General features: G+C 37.3%; 1 protein-coding gene across 3 annotated transcripts; it reads right to left on the bottom strand.

The window, feature by feature from the left end:
- On the bottom strand, positions 1-24620 carry LOC106155020 (nuclear receptor ROR-beta). 3 transcript variants are annotated; one of them, XM_087016035.1, is made up of 10 exons: positions 24473-24620; positions 10314-10425; positions 8476-8603; positions 7733-7874; positions 5727-6520; positions 5155-5281; positions 4736-4877; positions 4294-4424; positions 3907-4002; positions 1-3160 (listed from the first exon to the last, which is right to left on the bottom strand). In XM_087016035.1, exons 2-10 carry the CDS (start codon positions 10357-10359, stop codon positions 2997-2999), a joined length of 1770 nt encoding a protein of 589 aa, XP_086872161.1. In that variant the 5' UTR covers positions 10360-10425; positions 24473-24620; the 3' UTR covers positions 1-2996. The 3 variants fall into 3 exon arrangements, with proteins under 3 accessions (XP_086872161.1, XP_013385070.2, XP_013385071.2); XM_013529616.3 differs by lacking the exon at positions 24473-24620 and adding an exon at positions 14791-15673; XM_013529617.3 differs by lacking the exon at positions 24473-24620 and adding an exon at positions 12604-12826.
- Positions 24621-24624: the final 4 nt, after the last annotated feature.

The raw sequence follows: 24624 nt of genomic DNA on the forward strand, positions 1-24624 counted from the left end.
TTATTTTTTTTCTTTCAGTTACCAACTGAGATACATTTTTATTTTCACATCATAAAATTGGCTTGATAGTAAAGCGCTTGTACAGACTGCAATAAAAATGACAAAATACATTGTTGTTAACAAAAATAACATCTTGTAAACAAAAAGCTAACAGACATGTTTTACCATAAAATATTTACAAAGAATATTTATAAGCATCAACTCTTATCCTGAATTAGGGTAAGTTACTTAACAAGGCAAAAGCACATGTAAAACCAAACACATTCTTTCCAACTTAAAATTAGAACCCTGATTTCAATGGGTACAACTTATTATGGTAATCTTCTACCAATCAATAAAAATATTTGCCATGCTTAAGTATGCCAAGAGAGAAAAATAAACATTCATGACAAACAGATTTGCATGTTAATAACTGTACAAATACTGCTAATAATTAAAAATAATATGCAAACTTCCCCCATCCCCCACAATTCATATTATTTAGTACATACATGTACTGTACTCATTACCTTTTCTTTACAACATCCAATTATACTCTGTTTAGGAAAATTTCTTATTGCTATTTTTCTACCATAAATATATTGTCACAGTTAACAACATTCAGTTGGCTAGCTAAAACTTATCCAATTAAATAGTTTTTTTAGATCAGTGATGAGAAGCAATTGCAATCACTCATAGTGTGATTGTAAATTTGATATTATTTAACTATTACTAGACATAATTACATTCACTGGGGACACTGTGACATTATCATTTAATTTGCAAAATAATAATGCCCTGAAATATTTTCTTCACTCTTGCCGATTTTACATGGCTGATTAAAATGAACTGTTATGTCAAAATCTAGTGTCATTTTGTTAAAAATATTTTTTCATAAATTGCACTTATAGGAAAGATTTGAAAACTAGTCTGTAAAAGATCCTCTGTAAAATATAGTGTTGTGTTGTTGTTCTCTGTCAGAAATGCCAAGACACCAGATCCTTGACATTTCAATGGTCAGGAAATTTTTGTTTAAAGTGGAAGAAACACCAGAAAAATACACCTCTAATATAAGAACATGGTCACCAACTTTACCTTTTGCATAATTAAATTAAAATCCTGTTCAAACTATAAGAAATGGTGCTATAAATTAATACTGACAGAATTATACAGGGTAAAATCATTTTATATTTGTGCAATATTTCCACAACTACAATTGCTCTCTGATAGTAATCCATGTAATCACTACCACTTTCATATGGAGGAGAATTTGCCACACATTTTAATGAGAAGTGTTTGCAAACGTCCTTACAGAAGCATTGGCTTCAGAATTCATCAGTTTATATATATCATGATCGCTTTAATTTCATTATGCTTTTGAATAGCACTTAATATTAATAATAATAATACTTTTGTATCACAAAAAATACAATATGATAATTTATATGCTATAATCACACACACACACACACTATAAAACATACAATATATATCTGTGCAAGTGTGTGCATGTGCATAATTATATATATATAAAATGCACACACATACACTCACACAAATGTAAGGCATCTGGTACTAGATACATTGTTTTGCATCCAGTTTGCTTACAATCAGGGTCTCCACCTCTATCTAGTCACAGCTGATCTTAATGCTACAACTGTCACCCAGTTATGGCTGACCCTACAATGTCACAGTTGAGCTTCCTTCAAGCACCATTCAAGGTCACAGGCGACAAGGTCAAGGTTACACTTCAAAGGGGTCACATGAATCCGTCTAGTCAAGGTCAACTTTGTTCTGTATGTCTTTCTAGTAAGTGGCACTTAATCATTGCTTTTATTGTTTTGTTTTTAAAGCGATCCATACTCTTTTTTAACTTCCTTTTTCCTTATTTCAAAACATCTTGAGATAAAAAAAACAATCCATTATCTGTCTATAAACTCTCTATGGAAATCTCCATATCAAACAGCACTACACTGCACACAGTCTGATACCTAAGTCGGGTACCTTCAGTGTCTTATCACAGCTCAGACTGGACTATCTTACTTGTCAGTCTTCATGTACAGATCTTGAGAGCATCATAACACCTAGGGCCCTGTTGCACAAAACAACAAAAGTCAAAAAAGGGTCTCAGTCACAACTGCCAAAGATGTCTAGCTGACTAAACTGTGCTTCACTCAAAGTTTCCATACACCCTTTTCTCTTTTTGGTCTTTTAATCCAACTAAGGACCAAACTGTCAGAGATTTTGCAGATAATTTACCTCATAAGTGGCAGTAGCCCCTTAGCTCCATTCTCTAGTAGGCTATTAATTAGAAAATCGCCTCTTAGATCAAGTCATGAAGTCATAGTTGGTCATCCAGTCTTTCAGTGATGCAGGACCCTAGAACAGGAATTCATGGACATCAAAGCCTTCTGTTTGTGACCACTTTCTCCAAGTACCTTCATCCTGGGTCACAAGCCGACCTCTCAGTGACAAAACACCTGCCATCATACACACCATAGACCTTGTACAGTCCTGTCACTTCTATCCATTCTAAATATTTCCCTGGATTTTCATACACCCGTGTTGGCTGTGTACATGACCATTATCAGCTTGGACAGCCCTTGTTCAGGTAGTGAGCCTGTCAGTACAGGGAGTACACTGGATCAATTTATCTCGCAAACCATATACAGGTATCAAACCCATTGTTTCACACTTCAATACTCCTCTCGCCTAACCTTCCCCACTCTGGAACATTGCTCCTTTGATTCAAAATGCCTGTCTGTCATCAGCATTCCTGTTAACTCATTCAAATGTATCTGTCCTTCCAGATAGCATTCCCTCTGTAATGGATTCCAGTGCCAACAAGCAGACGTATTGCACACAACGCCCCCTATCCATCTGCTCCTGTATTGTCTTGCTTCTGATCTAGATCTGCTGACTCATAGACCATGAAAAAGTTGGTTGGGCAGCCTTTTCTAACTTAACTTCCACACGTAGCCATTGCAGATTAAAATTTGCAAACCAAGGTCACAGAGTTAATTATCAAGGTCAAAAACTTCTTTATGTAAGTCTGGAAATTTCTCCATCTGTTGTGGCATCTCCATCTTGATGCCACGAAGTGCTTTTGAATGTTCACTATTGTTCTTTTTCAGAACAGGTAGAAAGTTCAAAATCTTGGAGAACACATCATCCACTTCATCTAAAATGTAACAGAAAGCATATTAAAGGCAGGTCTCTAAACACATGAAACCAGGTCTTAACCAAGTGGGAGCAACACCTGATCCTGATAACCCAAAGATACCTACTCCCATTGATATTTTTTCCTCATCTAAATTAGACTTCCCCCTTTGATTGAACATAAATATAAGGGAGCATTCAGATAAACAAACTGTACCAGCTGGATCGATCTAACTCTGAAGGAGATTCTCACTATGTGAAATCACTGTAATTAGCTTGAATGTCTGACACTTCTCCTCAAGCTGCTAGGGGGTAATAAAGCAGAACCAACAAGAAAGTTAGTTAACCCTAGCCACCAAGGAGGTTTGTCATACAATTACGCTGATTACACTGAATGCAATTAAGCATAAATCCCCTGCAGAGTTGGATCAATCCAGCCGGTACGATGTTTTAATCTGAACGCAGTCCAAGTTTGTTCCTCTCTTTATCACTGTATGTCTTATGGTTGTAATTAACCCTTGTCAAGCAGCTCAAGCATGTTAAATAATTTTCTCCAACAAATACTACAGAAAAACCTACTGTGGCTTAGAAAAACATTTCTTTCACTATAAAAAAGTTCTTGTCATTAATTATTTACTTTTGCCACTTACTTCTGATGGTAAAAATATAATTTATTTATCTCAAACAAAATAGTCAATGTGCTGAAGTGAAAATGCAATGAAGTGTCGTTTTTTATTTATCACTCCTTATAGTGTCGTTTTTTTTTACCTCTAGTTCTCGTGCTCCTCATCTGACTGAGTAAGGCCTGCACAAATACACTCTGTAACTTGACCACCCCCTTACGGTTGGTTAGGCCTGCACACTCTGAAATAAAACAATTTATCTTTCAATTTCACATTGGCTGTAATTGCAATATTTTAGTAGATATTACACAAATAATGATGATCTACCATGTTAAGTGTGCGTGCGTGCGTGTGTGTGTGTCATACTTAAATACGCAGGGCTATAGGTCTGATAAATACAGGAATGATGAACTTCATATTTTTTCAAATTGCAGACTTAATTTGATTTATTCACCTGCCCTTTGTGTTCCCATACATAGTGTTCATTAATAAATGGAAGTAATAAGTAGGTGTTCCCTTCAAAAAACCTTACCAGGGTTAATGATGATCACTGCACACAGTAGTGCCATCTCAGCATCGCTCAGCCTCAGAGGATTAAGATAACCAGCCAGCTCAAAGAAACTCTCTAAGAATCCCCCCAGTGGCATATTTTTTACTATCATTCTGGAGCAAAAAAAAAGAGAAAATTTGGCTTTACTTACAATGTGAAAAGGCAAAATGTAAGTGAAAACATTTCAGTTGAGTTCAAATGATGACTGATGAATTGACAAAGTATTATCACACTTATGAATAGTATGCAAAAAACCACATTTTTTACATAGAATTATTACTTAAAAACTAGTAAAGAATCTTAACTTAAAATGAATATCAGCAGTACAAAACAGTATATAGATTTCATATTCAAGCTCTTTATACGAGTGAGACCATGAAACATAGGGAAAAGAAAGCACTGAGTAGCCTACTGGTATATTTACCTAGGAATCAGATGCTCCATGCTGGGGTCTATCATAAAGTCTTTCACTGGGTCAATAAGGCCAAGGTACCTGATTAACACCAGCTCAAAACTGCCCTGCTTTATCAGTTTTATCTGATCATCCTCACCTAATTCAATAAAACCTACAAAGACAAGTATGGGATATTGTGAATGATGATATTATTTACTAGTACCGGGTTGCCCCAACATTGTTCTCACATATTTTATGATCATAATAATAGTAAGGAAAGTTAAATGGCAAAGATATGGCCAAGTCTTTTATCAACTTATCCATTTTAGGCCTTTCAAACAAGAAATATCTTACTCAATAAACTGTCGAGCAACTAATAAATTTGGATTTTGCCACAATTTATCTGCTAAGTTAAGCTGTAAAGATAGATGTCTAGCAGGCCACCCTACCAGGGATTCTTTTACAGAATCTGACAACATCTGTTATAGCAGGGAGCATCTGTCCGAGGAATTTATCCCATAAAGATGAAGGCTGTCCAGCTTCGGGACTGGTTTTCATTTTTCTCATCATTTCAGACTGAAATAAAACATATCATCTTGAATCTTCAAAAACTCAGATATTCCTTTAAAATGTTTTTATGGCCATATTTGTTCACAATTGGTTTTAAAGCAAACAATAAGACCACTAATTCATTACATTTTCTTTTACTGCAAAATACTGTGTTGATTTTAACTTGTGAACACATATTAATATCATGATTTTGAAATAATGTAAGCAGTTTTTGGGATGTGACACTGATTATATACAATGAGAATAGCACAATCAGCTCAATTTTCTGATGAATTTTACCAGAATCAATAATATGGGCAAAACCAAAGAGCTCAGATACACCACCTACAGTGCATAAGTGTCCCCCGTATGAGACTCCATTTTCCATTCTGTACCGAATGAAACAATGACTAGATAAATCAAGATCTGTACAACAGGGGGGGTCATCCCATTCCAGGTCATTCTCACTCACCATCATGGCCATGCTGGGCATAGCGCTGCCCAATCTCTCCCACGTCTCCTGGACTTTGGCCACCAGGTAGCCACAGGTGTCGCAATGGGCCTCGATGATCACATCCGTCACCTGGTGAATCAGCTGCTGGCGTTCTTTAGTGATTGGCTGCTTGGAGGCCTCTACAATATTTTGTATCATAATTCTATTCAGCTCCTCTTCGTCCCTCTCTTCTTGATCGGCATCAGAAAAAGGGAACCCAGGGGTCATGTGCCCTGGAGACGGGTCAGTCAGCATCTGAAAGTTTGTGTTAAAGTTTGTGCTGTTTGAACCATTACAGCTAGGTGGCATGCCCTGCTGTTCCATTTTGATGTTATTCGCCCCGTTAGTGGGTGCACCACTTGGGAACAGCTCTGGAGGCACATGGCCAGGCGAGCTGTTGTTAGTTCCAGTCCCACAACCAGCTTCACTGGTTGCCTGAATCACAGTCTTATTCTGACTGGTCATCTGAGTGCCAGCCTCAATCTGATTGGTCAAACTCCTGTCACTATTAGCTGCCCCGCCCACTGCAACCAATCCATTTGCACTGGGGCTGTCCTTTGATGGGCTCCCCAAGATGTAGTTCTGTAAAAATTCGGGGATTTTGTTTCCGTTCTTCACCTGGATGAGTCGCTGAAGTTCAGCCATGCTGAGGTGGCTGACTTGAAATGGGCTTAGAGGGGGGTAAGGGGCAATGGGCTGTGTGGAGGGATGAGGACGAGAGGAGAGGTCACCTTCACCTTTCAGGCGTTTTGGCCGTCGTCCAAGTCTTGATGCTGAAAGGTAAAAGACAATGTAATTGTTTTTTGTTTTGTTTTCTGTCTTTTTTTTTTACAGAGCAGAAAACAACTGAAATCTAGGACATCTTTAAAATTCATATTTAACCATCAATTGCTGGATCACTATAGTCAATGCACGAACAACCTTTTGTTTTTATTTCCTTTTCAATAAGCATTTTCCTTTTTTAATCACATATTGCTTTTCACCTCTTAATAAAATCAGACAATTACTGCAATACTCCAGATTTATCAAGATAAAAAAATCATTGGTGAAAATTAATCCATCCAAACAGTTTTTGAAGATGGCTGTTTTGCATTCTTTTCCTGAAAATAAAAGCATCCAAAACTATTTTCTAGGTCAATTTTTAAATTTTGTCTGCTCTATCAAATCCACTGACATCTTAAAAGAAACTGAGTTGTTGACACACGTGTGCCAGTAAAGAAAAGACTCCGGTTTCGTCGCTACCAATCAATGACTGGATAGCCTGAAGCCTTTCAATCAATAATAACCTATAAGCAACATCCATCTAGGATTTCCTGCTAGTTTTTTTTTTTTTTTTTTTTTCTTTTAGAGATTTTCATGATCTACAAGGACAGAAGCTTACAACATGCGAGTGTAACTCAGGCAGTAAACATGTGAGTTACTTGTTAACTTATCGTAAAACGTTTTTTCACCAAGGAACAAAAATCCCCAATACATTGTATGGAATGAGCCTATCCATTACTCATGTGTGAAATACAAATTAAGGTACAAGAGAGATGATAGCTAGATTATACATGAAAGAGATCTAAATAAGCTGCCTTTGATAACGCCCACATCTGATTATGTAGTGTTTGTGGAACATGAGTAATTCTGTACAATTTATGAGGGAAATCTGCTGAAGAGCTCTACTCATCCAGGTGACAACTTTGGCCAAACTCAAAACATAGAGATGACATAAGCTTTGTAATGAACTGAATCAGTCTTTATTTCTTCCCACCCACGCCCAACACACAAACACAAACACATAGGGGCAGAACCAAACATATTCTCTGACAGTCTTCCAAATTATCTTCGATGATCCATCTTCTATTTTTGACCGTCTTCTGACAGAAAAAATTAGAAATTCAAACTTAAGAAATTCTGGAAGACCCAGAAGACAGCTTCTGTCCACCCCTGCGTGACACACACCCACAAACTGGCATTTGTATGTGCCATTACGTATTCACCTTCACGTGACATCCCCACGGCAAAACATTTCTTCAGCCTGCAGTACTGGCAGCTGTTTCTACTGAATGGGGTGATGTCACACTTCTCTTCATTGTTGCACTTGTGGTTCATCCCCTGGGTTATACAACGGCGGAAAAAACCCTGAAAGAAAATATGTAAACACACAATATAAGCATTAGACAAGTACACAAATTATCACCCAACAGGACGCTGTATGAACACCCACGGCCAATATGTGGACGAGATCATCAAGGACTTGTTAACCAGCTCAGAAACGATATACAAGAACATGCACATACACATATGCAAACACAAACAGCAGACCAGAAGGCAGACACTAGTTTCATCTATACAGCGAAAGTTATATAAGTTATGAAGCAGAAACTCTGAAGAACTCTCATGAACACACAAATGTGCATCCATGCATGCAACCACAAACCCACCCACCCACCCACCCACACACACACACACACACACACACACACACACACACACACCCACCCACACACACACACAGACAGATCAGCAGGCATACACTGTAGTGGTATCTTTTCAGCAAAAGTACAACTACTTTATTCAGTTAAAAAGCAGATTCTCCGAAGACCTCTAAAGAACTAATACACACATATGCGCACTCACACACACACATATGCGCACACACACACACACAGAGGAGAGAGAGAGAGAGAGAGAGAGAGAGAGAGAGAGAGAGAGAGAGAAAGTGTCCTGTGTGGATTCTCACCTTGCAACCCTCGCAAGAGTCCACTCCATAATGGAACCCTGAGGCCTCGTCCCCACACACTTTACACACGGAACCACTTCCTTTGTGTTCCATCTTGCTTTCCACTTTCACCAACGAAGATTTAAAATCTGGAAGAAAAATTTCATGGTGGTTTATTTATAACATCACCAAGGCTTTGCACAAGACATTAATCAATAAAACATCAAAAGCTGTGGGCGAAATGAGAAGGAATCTACGCACAACTATGAAGACTGCAGTAATTTTTTCTTTTCTTTTCTTTTTGAAATCAGACCTCAGCATAATTCCACCTGCATGACAGCCGTATATTTCTATTAATCAATCAATTTTTCATTCTGTCATATAAATTGCAGTAACTAAGAGACACTAGTGTCAGCATGACCATGAACTACAGAAATATCACAATAACTGCATCAAATAAGTAATCCCTACATGTTTATCACTGTGCCTATGTGTGTAAATGTTAATCAGTAAGTCAAGACAATTTCCAGCAGAACCAAAAAAAAAAATTGGTAAGGGAATTTATATGAAACATCCTGTGAGGTGCATTTAAATCAATTTGCACCTTTTGAATGTTTTTGTCAATGGAAATTACAGTGTATACAAAAGTCATGCTAGTTTAAGAAACACTTTAAATACTAAGCTACTTGGACTAATGAATGTCTAAAACTTGTTGATTGGTCCTTGGCAAGAGATCAAGTTAATTTGTCCTCTTTTTTTTTTCTTTTTAGCCAAGGATACTGATGAATTTATTGAAAAACCATGAAATATTTTCACAAGATGAAGTTAAATATTTATATTTTATAAGCCTAGGCTGACATCAGTTTCCATTATATCAACTTATGCCACCTTTGTAGAGTGTTTAATAAATAAATAAATAAATAAATAAATAAATAAATAAATAAATAAAGTTAGACCCTAAGCAGACACTAAGATTCCACACCTTTCTTTTATGTCAAGACTTTATCAAGAGGCCAGGGTACTAGTAACCCCTTGTAAAAAACTCTTACCTGATGACCCAACCATCCCCAAGCCATAACATGACAAATGAATCAAGCAAATAGAAAGATACAAGCACAGAAAAGAGTCAACCTCCTCTCATGTAACATTTTTTCATGTATTACATGGCACATGTAAAGAACAAAAACATCTCATCTCGTATGAACGTGAGTTACATCACACCAACTTGAGGTTGTTTGTTCTCCACATCAGAAGTAGTACCAGTGACATACAACACTCGCCAGAAATCAGAGTGACAACCACTTGTGCTTTGCACTTGTTTACACCACATACATTTTGCTACCTCATGGAATATCTATTATAAGTTTATTAATTAATATGGCATTTTTGTTATAGAAAAATATAAAATCTTCGATGGACCCAAATCACACTATCTATTCTTGCTCAGAAAAGGCAAAGGTTCTTTCAGAACTCAACAGAAAGAAAAAAAAACAGTAAGAGGAGAAAACAGAGAAAATGAAGAAAAGAAGAAATGCTTTAAGTCACAATAAAGAGAGAATTCCCACAATTAATTGGACCTGATTGACTTTTACACTTGATCTTCCTACTAACCCTAAAGTTGACCCCAGTGAGTTGAAATATATATAAAATAAAATAAAATAATTTCTATTTTGAAGGTATTCATAAACAGGGACAGCGACAGCATAGCCAACAACAACAGCAAGCATGGACTGACTCATGACTTAAACAGATATTGAACATTAATATACATAATTTATACAAAGCAATACTTCTTTGACTAGTAAAAAAAAAGCCATTTTGTGAAAAAAAAAGTGAGAGAAAAGTGAAGAAAGGCTCACCTGTGTTCATGTCTCTCTTGGGTGAAACTTCAGCTGCCTGCAACATGGAGTTCTCTTAATGTTAGCATACCAGTTGGTTACATGTTCCGATTCCAAGAATCAATTAAACTGCCTGCAAAAGCAGAAAATTAGCAAACTTGAATCTGATATATACATTCATACCATATATAAAAACCACTTAAATGTAGTTTAGAGACAAAATGTACCGCAATGCAATTAACAAAAGGAAAAAAAATTACCTACTTTAAACCAAGGAAACTCTTTACCTCTGATTAAAAATACTGGTTTACTCATTCACATAAATATATTTTAGCAGATAGCTAATAAAATGAAGCAAGGGAAGAAGAAGAGTGGGGGGGGGTGTAAAAAGTTAACCGTAGCACACTGCATCTGCACTGTTGAAATGACCAAATATAAGACGTGAAAAGTTAGAAAAAGATACAGTATATAATTCTTTCCAAAAGGCGTAGGTAGAACGTTCACTATAATACTAAATTCTGACAACTATATATAAGTCACTCATCTCTGAACTGTCCATTCTCTAGAACATAATTTCCTAGTATTTGAATTAAAGGACTATTACACATACCTGCACTTGGGCAGATAGAAAGGAGTAGAGAAATAGACTTCGATCACATTTTCAAAACTTTGTCTTCATCTCTCACTTTATATTATACTATATATTTATATGCTTGACATAATCATCATTAATATTGCAAATAAATAAATAAATAAATAAATAAATAAATAAATAAATAAATAAATGAAACCCTTCCAAAAATCCCCTTCTTTGTTATTATCCCATACCTCTGAATAATGTCCAATCTCTAGGACTACTACCCTTTATATAAGCTGCAATTAACTGCATTATCAGTAGAGTGGTGCCCTTCATCTTTCCCATCTGTCATATGTCAATGAAGAGCTCTGAATCACCCCAGCGGCATGGAGTGACTGATGCATGGTCAATACATGCTTGGTCTACTCTTGTTTAATACATTTTTACGCCGCAAACGGCTAAAACGAACAAATGATCCAGACCTGACGTATCTCGCACACCGTGGGATATGGCATGTCTGCATTTGTAGTAATAATCCACCATGACATACGCGAGATTCACCACGAGTCAATGACCAGATGGAGTTCTAATACCCTCAATTTCACTTTTTTTAACCAAAGCAAACTGCCCGAGTATCTCTTCGGCATCTGGAGAACACTGCTCCGCTGTTATATACAGGGTCAAGAAGAAAATCACTCACTACTTGCCAAATGGGCCACACGCACATGCTTGCATGCATGCACACACTCACACACTCTCTCTCTCTCTCCTCACACACACACACACATACACACACACACTGCATAATAAAGTATTGAGCATACTTGCTGGGCAAATCTGTCCAAGTACTTGTCACAGAACTGTGTTACACAGGAGAGACATGCCCCCCCTCCCCTCCCCCCAATATTTATAGGTTTCCCATTGCTCAGCAGACATGAAACAGTAGACAAGGACTGTAATTTGGATGACACAAGAATAGAAAAGTTTTGGTCTTGTTTCCATGGTTATACTGTATATTTAATGGAGGGTAATGGGAAACCTATTTTTTTATTCATTACAGCCCTGTTCCTTTTCTCCTTTACAAATTCACCAAACCACCAGTACAGCAGCATATATTCCCCAGCATTGGTCAACTGGTGAGAACTTTATCTCTACCACAATAACTTACCCAAGTATGTGTTGAAATAAAATAGGAAGCCTAAGGGTTGTTCCTATGTTGCTAAGGCATGAAAGGTTGGAGGAGGGGGGGGGGCATAAAAAGTGGAAGGATGGATATTTTCTCATCATTAAAATGTCTGTAGTACAATGTCAGACAAGAATTAAAAACAAATTTCGAACTGGGATCAAAGGAAGGGGTGGGGGGCTTAACCAATGCTCATCTTAAACCACATGCACACCTTGTAATTCTATGACCCCCAAATAAGGCTTCGTTCACATGGAAAGTCTATTTTCTAAAAATCTATTTTCTATTCGCGGTATCTTGTAATCATGGTCCCTGTGCCCTGAATATCCCGCAGCTTAATTACTGGCGGCGCGAGCCAGTTACTTCCAAAGCTGTAATTAATTCTGGGGATATTCAGGGCACAGAGACCGTGATTACAAGATACCGCGAATAGAAAATAGATTTTTAGAAAATAGACTTTCCATGTGAACGGAGTATAAGTTCTCTCAGTCTAGTCATACTTGCACTGGCACAGGTTTTTGACCTCAGGTGAGAAACTCATGTGTGTTTACCCTGCAAGTGGCTCCTAATTCCACATCAACTAGCTATGATCCCATCAATACTGTTGCTCCACCTGACTGGGTTTTTATGCCGTGACATAACCTCAGTAAACACCACATGGCACACCTGTCTGGTTATGTCTGTGAAGTGAAGTCACAGGTTACATGTATTGTGCCACTGTCACGCTTTGACATCTAAACTGTTCAAACTGCTATAAACACACCACTGGTCTCACAGTTATATAAATACTACATATAATAATACACAAAAGGTCGCACCCTCAGTGCTGTTATCTCTGACAAAAAGGTCTGCATATAACCAGTGTCTGACTAACAGATCAGCTGTTGGAACACGCACCTCCTGCCGTTATCTTTCCACATATCAAAGTTCAAGCACAAAGCTGTTTACTACATGTGCGAGTGCAGCCGTACTGTTGTCATGCACGGCACATGTGAACATTGCAGTGGTACAAATATGTTATGTTAGGTAATGCTGGGATGTCTGATAATCTGGGGCTTATGTATTTTTAGTTTGGTTGCCTAGTGTTGTATTTCAAATAGAAAAACAAATTTGGCTAATTGGTGATTTTCTACATGTACAGATTTCAGGGAGACCCAAGGCTTTCTCCAGAGTGTCACAGTCATCCATTGGACGATCAGTGGCCTCAAAAAATGGCCTACATTGCCAAAGAAAGATGGACAGCTTGTACAATTTTTTTTTTTTGGAAATGACTGGTTGGTTAGTCAAGACAGCCCAGCAAATTACCAAGAAAGCAGCTTGATGTTCCCAGTTTGTATGATGCATCCCACTTAAATAAAACTACACTGCAGCATGACCTAAAACTATGCCCCCCCCCCCCTCCCAAATTGATCATTCACACTTTGGCCTCAATGTACCTCAAATCCTGTGAAAACCTCTTACTGATTCTGAATAGAAAAATCAGACACAAACCCCAGTTCTGCCCGAAATATCCTACCCCCACCTCCATTAACCCCTTCAATACACAGACAAGCATGTATATGAGTGTGTGCACACACACACACACACACACACACACACACACACACACACACACACACACACACGATAAACATTCACCATCAACCAAGGGTTTCTTAAAGTCACTATAGAAAGTTGCCTATCTCATAAGACCGACTTCTCCATATGAAAAAATCCAGCTGAACACTGACAGTTTTACACAAAACTGTTTTTAAATGACCATGATAAAGATTAATTCTTTATAATTTCAAAGAAAGTTCCATGAATACAACTAATGATGGTCATTATTTATTTCACAGACACATGGTGGTAATCTCCATAGTCAGTCACTTAAAGGGATAATAACTCTTCGTTTAGGCCAAAAAATGAATTTTCCTGGAGTAAACAACAATTTTCCCATACTTACCAATGGTTAATGAATCCATTTTTACATTCAAAGTTAGTCCCTGGTTTTTTTCTAAAAAGTTTGGTTTTTTGTTAAAATCTCTTAAGAGATTTTAACAGAGTATAGCCATCAATGGAGGTCACGTGGTCTAAAGACAAGCTCAGATATCAGAATAATAGCTATAACTGCTGTTTTTGTGGTAAAACAGGATATATTATATTTCTATGAGTTATTCACAATGTTTTTATTGTGAAATATAGATCTCATATGAAGAGTTATTAACCCTTTAATGTCAGTGTACTGTAAACATTCTTCCAATAAGACAAATCTTTAAAAACCTACTTTTTAACGTGGCAAGATGCAAACTGTATTCATGAGTGAACTGACATTTACTGATTAAATCAAAATATCTTTGTTATTATCCCCTTTATTATGTTACAGGGATGCTCAGAATATCAACAAACAAATCTTGGTTAAATTCTTGACAAGGTTAATGAGAATTTTAGAGACATAATAACAACTCAGATATGTTTTAACTTTTTTAAATTACTGCTGTCAAAATGTACCTGGGACAAGGACCTGAGATGAGTTTCTCTAAAGATCAACTGCCGTGCATAAGAATAACAATTGCTCTTGAAAAAAAAAACATTATAATTATTTTGTCAAAATTAAGGAAGATCTTTCTGTTTGAAAAAAAAAAACCTCCTTATTTTGTATTCTGGTGCCTTAAAAAGTAAACAAATTTTGGCACATAAAAAATTAAAACTTCAACCAAATAAGTTGCATTTTACAAAGAAACTCAAAAGTGGCTTACCTCATTTTTGTTGCACTTTTTTTAGAATTATCTTCCTGCCCCTAAAGCCCTCCAATTTAAGTGGGTCCATCATTCCTACAACATGCCAGGACCGTTATCCATCTTCAGCAGTCAAAGTTTAGTCAGCCCAAATTCCTCGAACTTTTTTGTGATACCTGCCCCATATCTTAAGCCATCCAAAAATTAGGTCTTTCTCCAGTTCAAGAAAAAATCCATACATATATAGCAGAATAGCGGTCCAAAGCAGTCTACTTCAGAATAAAAACTTATTGGTCTAAAACAATGGAAATCCCTTTCTTGTAAAATACAAAATGCCTTATTTTTCAAATACCATGGATTTAAGTACAACAGCTTTTGATCTAAAAGTGAAGACCAATATTTCAGATATATTTAAACTTGAGTTCAGTTGGTAAGACCGGCTGCTGAAGAAACCAGCTGACTGTGAAAGAGATATATCACCCGTATTGTCAACTTGTCTTTGATCTAAAATTGAAGACCAATATTTTAGATACTTGAACTCGAGTTCAGTGTGTAAGACAGGCCACTGAAGAAACCAGCTGACAGTGAATGACATATATCACCCGTAGTGTCATGTCATAAAGCACACATTCCTGGGGTAAGATAGCACACTGACAGGATTCTAAGCTTGACCTCACAATGACCTACTTCTAATGACTGGCTGCCAAAGGGGACATCCATGTGTCTGCCTAACAGATTGTTATCTCTCTACACATTGTAGAAAAACTTCAGTGTGCTAGATAACAGGGGTGCACTGACCCTTATGCCCTCTCTGTTAATTTGATTAATTTAGGGTTAAAGATGAAGGAAGGAAAAATGTTAATGCCAGGCTTTCTATGCCAAGTCAGGTATGCACTTAAAGGGGGGCTACAGCTGTACGATATCCGTGCAAGAGCACCCCCTCCAACACACACACATGCACACACACACATGCACACACACACTAGAGAAGTACTCATTTCGTGCTGGTGACTTGTAGGAATCTTTTCAAACTAATCAAATTTTGATCACAAGTATCTATATATCAAAATGAGGCAACACTTTATCATTATCTTTTAATGAATACGGATTGTTGGGATATTTGTGAAGATGATTACTGTCAGCTCAGGCAGCAATCTGACTCCTGCTTACCAGTAATCAGACATTTAGGAAAAGAGCAATGTTATTTCCATTAATACGCACAAGCTGGTGACTTATCAATTTAACCATCCAGCATTTGACATTTCAAAGTAAACCATCTTGCAAATGCAAAATTAGTCCCGTACCAGTACACATATAAAAGATTGTTTTAAAAATGAATCATGAACTGTAGGTCTTCTAAATGGTTAAGGACAGGTTGAGGGTCAATCCACACCAATTGTGACCATGAGAACCCTAATATCTGACCATTATAAGACACCACACTCAGCAACCAGGGACATAGTTGAGCCACAAATAAATCTACATGCTTCCACAGTATCAACTTCCCTGCTATAAGAACTTATTCTAGTTAAGAGCACCATGCTTCAGTTGTCCATGCTCAGCAGACCTTAACATTCGTTTAGGTCGATTTATTCAATCTCTAAGGCCAAGGGAAACCATTTCATCAGATGTACATTCAGCCTAGAATAAAGACTGAAAAACAGGCCATTGCTTCATGATCAAACTAGACAACCTAGATACTCTTAAACATGGCACTTGATGGTAAAAGCTAATCTAGTGTGAACAAAGCTGTACGTTCCTTCATGACCCCAAATGCATGGTATGCACAGAAATCAGTACATGAAGACAGCACATGATAGACGCAGATGTTTGTGAGGCCAAGGCTGCATATATATAAACTACATTGGTCTACTCACTGTATGTGACTCTTGGTGGTGGTTATATATCTATATTACATATTGAATAAATGCATAGGTAGATTAACACCATAGCATCGTTCTTTGAGTTGCACATAACATGTAAATCCAAATGTCTGCATATGTCAAAAACACAAATACAGTATATACGCAAAAACACTTTGAGATAATTTTTGAAAAGAATACGACCAAGTTTGTGGAAGAATTAAAAGGAATAAAAGGATTTCTTTTTCTCATTACACAAAAAGGAATAAAAAAGCCTACAAAAACAACATAATTGTGCATACCTGCATGCTGCATTCAGGCAGGGGCTCATAAAAGAAACAGGTTGTTTGGTTTGCCTTCTAAAGTCAGGGGAGGCATATAGTAACCCAAAGGTCATTGACACGTTACTATGGAACATATGGTGCAATCAAGTGTAAGCCACAAGCATACATGTGTAGGCTTAGGCGAGGTCAAAAATGTTGGTCACAGCTTCCTTCCGCATTTATTTAAATTCACATGCAGCATGGCGTTGCCCTGAGATGCAGGTCTTCTTTTCAACTTCAGCTACATGCTTAGCCATTTAAGCTGCACCTGTCAGTACACTATGAGAAGTAGCAACAGGAGTAGCAACGTGAGGGGGGGGGGAGGTCATTAGGATCTCATTCAGCAGCAAGTTTGACTCAAATTTACTAAATCCTTGATAATGCACTGCATATTACCCATTATCTCAACATCCACATCTTCAAAAACTTCATTGGAAAAAAATTAAGTAATAGTAATAACAAAATAATGAACATCATAATTTACATTTAATGTTATATAAGCTGACAATATTTCTTGAAAAAGTACCCTGTTCCAAGTACTAGTATATATATAAATATATCTTTCACTGGATAAACCACAATCATGCTGGCAGCTGGCTCATTTGATTCATATTCCTTTGAATAAAAAACACTTGTATTACACCATTACTCATAAATACAGAGTTCTTCCAATTAAATATGATGTGGTAGCTTCTAAGTACAGCACCCACACAGCTGCTGCTAAGGAGGGATAGGAGGGGAGGGGGGCACAGCTGTGTGCTTCTAAGGCAATAGCACTTGGATAAGTTTGTAACATTTCCTTTCTCTCTCTCCTTCTCTCCTTCTTTAAAATTATTTCTCTCTCTCTCTCTTTCTCTCTCTCTCTCTGCTCTCCCTTACAAGCATGTTTGTTAAAAAACAAGTACATTTCTTTGTTTGATTTACTAAACATTCTAGATTAATGCTGAAAGCTGATTCGATCAAGAAAAAATAAGCAAAGCTTGAACAAAATCAAAAATACTGTCCATCCAATACCATGTGCAGCGGCAGCATTTCACGCGTTAATTACCTGTTATTATCCAATCATGTCTTACAATACCTTAATGATGAAGTAGGCCTCTACCTGGCAGTTGCACATGTGATAAGCATGCTATGGCCATGATCTCTACGGTCCAAACACAATAATGACGTCAACTCTACAGACAGTATCGATATTCGCTGACTTTTATCTACTAGTATTTGTTATTTTGATGCAAAAGTACTAGTCTGACTTTACATTTACAATATTCTTAGCTTGAGTGCTCCTTAAAGTGGGATTTATTTAAACAATTTTTGAAATATTTATAAAAAGATTGATATTCTGACAATAATATGATCCAGGTAAAATCAGTTACTTTGCATGGCTATGTGGTGGTTGGTTTAGGATAAAGGTTTTTTTGTTTCTTTGCTGCACATGATTGCAACATATTTATTAAAATGCTATAATTACAAAGACATTTCAAATGCTACATCTGACTTGGGGCAGTTTGACCCTAAGAATTAAACATATTGGAGATGTCCCTTATTATAAAAAGCTTCACGATACCTGGAACTTAAGCCAAAAATAAAAGCCAAATAAAGAGAAACATCTTTTGTTTAGGAGGATTGATTTTTTTTCCCATAGAAATGCATGTGTCCCTTACATATATACTTATTTCACATAATGATCAATATTAATCACAATTCTAACTTTGGATGAAAACAGGACCATTGTGTAGAGTACTCCTTTTGTGCAAAATCATTAAATGTACTTTTATGTAGTAGTCTGTCTTTCATGACCCCAGTCCTAAAGAGGACTGAGTAAGTATGTAGTATGTCACAAATACCTTGGCAGCAGAAGAGAGCCCACAAACACTCACTTTACCTGTCACTTTCAGGGTGTTCTTAAACTTGAACTTTTTAGAAAACAATATTTATGATATACATGACCCACAGACCCTCATGATACTCAACCTACAGACAATCCTGAAACCTTTTGACTTCCAGGGTGTTGTTTGTCATGTTTCTAGTACAGCCACCAGTCGGCCCTGTTTATAACTTTAAAGGCTTCAGATATATATATTTAAATATATATGGCCTTGGCCTCTTTGTAGTGCTTCACCAGCATTTGTCCCAGATAAGAACTTACACTGGAACTGGTGGACCAGGGACCCCCTTTATAGACACATATCCTGGTGATAAGTGAAAACAATTGTCTTACAATTTCCCAGATTTACTGAAATGGCACTGGTTCACGTCTTGCAGCTGTGGATCACGTGCCCGGGAAAGATGTTTTTAAAGAGCAAATGCCATTCATTCTTACGGAATTTATTTTCTACACTGGCAACATTCCAATTAATAAGATGCCTGTGACGTTAAATATATGCTATAGATTTATAAATGTTAAATTTTACATCTAGCCATGATGGACAAAATCTCCAGCACTTTAATTAAGGTGGTGGTGGTGGGGGGGGGGGGAGTGAGGAGGAAATCACCCATTATTCTCAAATGAAAAGTCACTAATTTTTAAGTTCTAAAAATTCATTTTCTTAGCAACTGTTCATACAATTGATAAATCCATAAGCAACAGCAAAACTAAAACAAATAATTATTAATAAAATAAATACCAAAAGTTATATACTTAATATATTCACCAAATACTACGTAAAGTGGCAGTAACTACCATATGACTTGAGACACAAGGAGACGCAAGGAGAGTACCTGTTTTCACCTGAAAATAATTCCATGACCTTTTGACCTCAGACAAAACTATATGTCAAACATTTCCTAATAATTTGCCACATCCTTCATTTTGTGATACCGTTAAATTTGCAAAACCACTGAGCAAATTTATCACAAGTACTAGTAATTGACATGTGCTCCAGAGAAATCAGCAGTCAAGATCATTTTTCTTGTAGTGTACGCTCCATTAAATGTCATCAAAAATAAGAAACTGATTGCCACAAAACAATCCTATCTTAAGCCTGGGCATTTTTTCTTCAATTTTGATCCAAGAAAATAGTCATAAAATACAAAAAATTTTACCAATTTATCATGCCAAAATGTGTGTGTGTGTTTGTGTGTGTGTGTGTGTGTGTGTGTAGGATGAAGAGTTCTATGACATCACACTTTTGACACAAAGAACATTATATTTTCAAAACCAAAATTAGTCACCCCTAAGTGAATTCACGAAAGATAAAAAAACAGAGGCATGTCTTCAGAGAAACGCCATGGAGGACAGTCTATATATACGACTTCACTTGAGAAACCTTAAGTAATCTTAATAGTTCTGTTTGCCAAGGACTTGAGAGGAAATTAATTCACAGAGATGCCATTCAATTCTCTATATCTCTTCATCTCTCAGCTATTTAAAGAAAAATTCTCTGGCAACAGCAAAAGACCATTACTAGTATAGATCACAGCGCATGGAAAGATGAAAAATTGTACATCTGAAGTGCAATTCCAACAAGATTCTATAAGTTACAAGAGAGTGCAGACGGACTGAACAGAATCAATATCTTGGAGAGTTTCTGAAACCCGCGACCTTAAACCAGACAGACAGCTTGGCTTTGAAGTCAACGCTAAGCAAACCCTCTCCACTGAGCTATACCTCTTTATTATACCTCTTAGTGTCTTTGTATGTGAAAGAGAGAGGAATGACAAGAACTGTTCGTCAAAAGAGTACTAAAAGCAGTATAACAGCAAATATATCAAAAAGTCCACCATAGCAGATAACTTTAAAGTGAATAAAGCCCTCAATGATTTCCAAGCATAATATGAGGTAGCTACCTATCAGAACAGCAATGTTTTTCTTCGTAAAAAGCATTAAATACATGTGAGCAACAGTTTAACATGACTTTTGTCAAATTTGGAATTCATCAATCCTTCTGAATAACATGGATGACAATAGACTGATAAACTCTGGGAAATACACTCCTTCTTTTCAAAGAAAATGGTTCCATTTCACCTCCTAACCTCCATCTCTGCTCCTCAAGATGAGCCTCATTACGTGACACTACCTTTCTGAAAATGTTTTTGTGAAATACCACATACTAGTCAGCAGCCACTCAACCTGGGCAGCTCAAAAAGATAGTCCCCATGTCAAGAATGACATGCAACCTTATGAGAAAAGGTGAGTTTGAATTCAGTCATTATTTCCTGGCGACAGCCAATGCCACTCATTCAATTACCACAGATAGGATCAGTAAGGCCAATACCCTAGTAGTAGTAACATATATGCTCAAAAAAATTAATATTAAATCTGAAAGGGAGAAATTGCCAGTTAAGGTCGGTGATAGGGTTAAATACGCTTAAAATCGTGTTTTTGAGTTTTTTGTGTGTTTATATTACTCAAAAAAGTATCTAACGTTGGATGTAATAATTTTTATGAATTTGCATCGCAAAATGCGTCTTTTGATGAGTTTTTCAACCGGCACGCGCCCCAGTCAGGCTGACAACTAAGCCACGCCTCTGTTACTAAGGGCCGTTGCCATGAGGGGGTCGGAGCACAGTTAATGAGTTATAAGCCGATTACGTGTGCGGTAATAGGTCATAAGTCTTACATCAGCTTAGCAGCGAAGAAGTCTAGCTAGTACACTATGGGGAAGAGAAAAGTTCGTGTTAAAAGTCCCTTTCCAGAGGAAAGAAAGAAAATTTTGAGAGTAAGGCCTATGCGTGGCGGTTGGGGAAAACCGGCCCTATTTGTTCAGTCGGATGACTGATTTCTGTATACCTAATAAATGGGTGAAAGAGTTAATCGAAACGTCTAAATTAATTGACAAATGAAAGAAAAATCGATAAAAACATAAATAAAAAAGCTAAAAAAGGATACTTTTAGCCTAGCCTTTAATTTTTGCGATATATATCGTCGAGCGTATCTGCGACACGTTACGAAACCGGAAATGATTGTTGGTCGCCGTTTGCAAAAGGTAAATCTAATGTTGACAAAATAAAATTTTATTCTCCAAGATATGATATCATGGAGCTTGAGAGACACGCGAAAAATTGTGATTTGAATGGCCAAACAAGAGAAATCCAAGCAAAGGTTGACAGCATGATTAAAACTATAAAAATAAAAACGCATGTTAGCGGCTTTGCATTTTGCGATATTTGGAGAAAAACAATTTCAAAATCACTGATCAAGCGGGAAGAAAGAGTTCAAGTGTCCAAAAATGAAAATCACAAAAAGACCCCGAGAATAGTCAAGGCTAGCAGGTAAAAAGCAAATAAGGTCTAAGTGTCATGTGTGTAAAAATAAAATATTTATTCAAAAGCCTTCTCTCAGCCACTTTTACCGCTGAATCTTGTGCAGCTGAGCGTCTCCCCTTTATCTTAGCTGGCATTTTGAGCGAGACCGCTCTGAAGTAATCACTGGATTTTTCCGTTGATCTGACGACTACCAAGTGCCGTGCAAAATAATCCTGCAGCGTTACCCGTCAAAAAACTCGTATCAACACAAGTGACGGACACTTGCTCTCGACACAGTTTTATCTGATCACTTTGCCGATAACAAAGAAGGAATCTCTCAGGTAAAATTACTCGATTGCCGAGGAAGAGCCATTGAAACGTTCAAATGCATCTTCACACCTCTTAATTGCGGTTAAACGTAATCACCTTTGTTAGCGCTTCCTTCTACATATCCTTGACACCCTACTGGGCATCACAAGGCTAGGGCCCTCTCCAGAGCTGTCAATCAAAATGGCGGCACGCTTACATGCCTAACGAGTGGTCGGAAAATGTAACAAAAGCACGATTTTCTGCCCCTTCAAAGCACCCAAACAAAATATTTTTAGATGACAATAAGCAATGGTTCCAGCTGATCGTATAACCGATAACAGGTAAATTTGTCAGCTAAGCATTTGACTAATAAGCCCTGTTAACCAACCTGTGAACGTTTTTGGCTGTTTTAACAGCTTTCTATATTGACGAGATAAGTGAATCGCTCCCAAGTATATCTCACTATCTGAGCAACCGATCGTTACAAAAGTTGCACCTATTGTTGTTAGGAATGTGGACTACAGCATGATATCAGGGGTTTAAGAGAAAATTGTTTGTTTGAAAGATATCGCCTTTTGAAGTGAATAAGCCATTGAAATATGGGGTAATTTAACGTAAAAGATGATAAAATCAAAAGTAAATAGTTTAAGACAATTCCCTGGTACCGCGCTGAAGTGCTTTCACCCAGCTTTATGAGGCCTTTTGAATCACTTGAATAGCTGTCTTGGTTATAGAGAAAATCCCAATACCGAAAACGGCATTTTTCCCCTCAAATTGGCGCCAGAGCCTCATCCGTTGGACACTGTACTTAATCCCCGTCTTTAATTGGCCTTTTGGGAAGTTTGTTTTAATTTTTTATAAAAACTTATAAGCCCAGGGCTTTGTTTCTATGACTTTGGTCCTTTTACTATCACCGGCCTTAAATATGTCCTTATATATATGACATCATTCAATTTACTGACAAGTAAATCTCAGTTGAAAATAACCCCATATACTTCTGTGGGAGGCAACAGTAATTTAGGCTTCGTTCACATGCAATGTCTATTTTCTAAATTCTATTTTCTATTTGCGGCATGTCTTATGATCACGGTCTGTGCACTGAATATCCCGCCGCGTAATTACTGGCAGCGCGAGCCAGTTACTATAAGTTACTATAAGTAACTGGCTCGCGCTGCCAGTAATTACGCGGCGGGATATTCAGTGCACAGACCGTGATCATAAGATAGCGCGAATAGAAAATAGAATTTAGAAAATAGACATTGCATGTGAACGAAGCCTTAGTCTTATTCTTTGACATGACCTTGGCCTGGCTTATTTATATATCTGGAGGTGACAGAAAAGATTATCAAGATTTTGTCTGTTTGTTTATCTAATACTGTACCCATTACATAGTATGTACCATATGGTTCTAAGCACATCATCTGAGGGAAATCAAAACAGATTAAAAATACAAGCTAAACACTACATCAGATAACAAGACAATAGAGCACCCCCCCCCCCCCCCCCCCCCCACAAAAAAAAAAAAAATCCAAGTGGCTCTCGCTCCTGCCATGCAATGTGAATAGTTGGCTTAAGTACAAAAGATCTATAAGTTATAGCACATACGATGTGAGGAACAGGTGCATGCACTGAGCTGAGCCCAAAATATGAGATCCGCATCCCCGGCGTCATTAAAATTCCACCCAACTTAAAACAATCCAAGGTGTCTGTCATTGTCGCTTTTTACAATGTAAACAGGTCTAGACGGTTTTCAAGTATAATGCCTTATGTGTGCACCGTTCTTAATGTTTTCAGAGAGATAAATTTGACACTAGTGTAACTGGTCCCAGCACTAAGAGAAAGAGGCCATCGACCTGCACCGCTACCATTGCCAATCATTCACCAATTAGGTTGGTTTCCAAAAAAAAAAAAATTCTACATCTAATTGCTTCTGTAGGACGCAGTCTGCTTAACAAAACATTTTGTGGATTTGACGCAATTGCAGTCAGTTATGCGACAAAAATTGCGAATAACATGCATGCTTACCTTGCCATTTCGATCATCTGATCAGCGAATGGACATGTTTGTTTGCGTCCGACCTTCTGCACCTTGGCCTTAGAGCAGTCTGGTCACGGGACCGCTTATGTTCTGGACAAAAAATTATGCAAGCGTTTTCTTCTTGCAGTACAACATCACTG

Source organism: Lingula anatina, chromosome 6 (assembly GCF_051362555.1).
Source record: "Lingula anatina isolate TDL-2025a chromosome 6, LinAna3.0, whole genome shotgun sequence".
Classification (NCBI taxonomy): Eukaryota; Metazoa; Brachiopoda; class Lingulata; order Lingulida; family Lingulidae; genus Lingula; species Lingula anatina.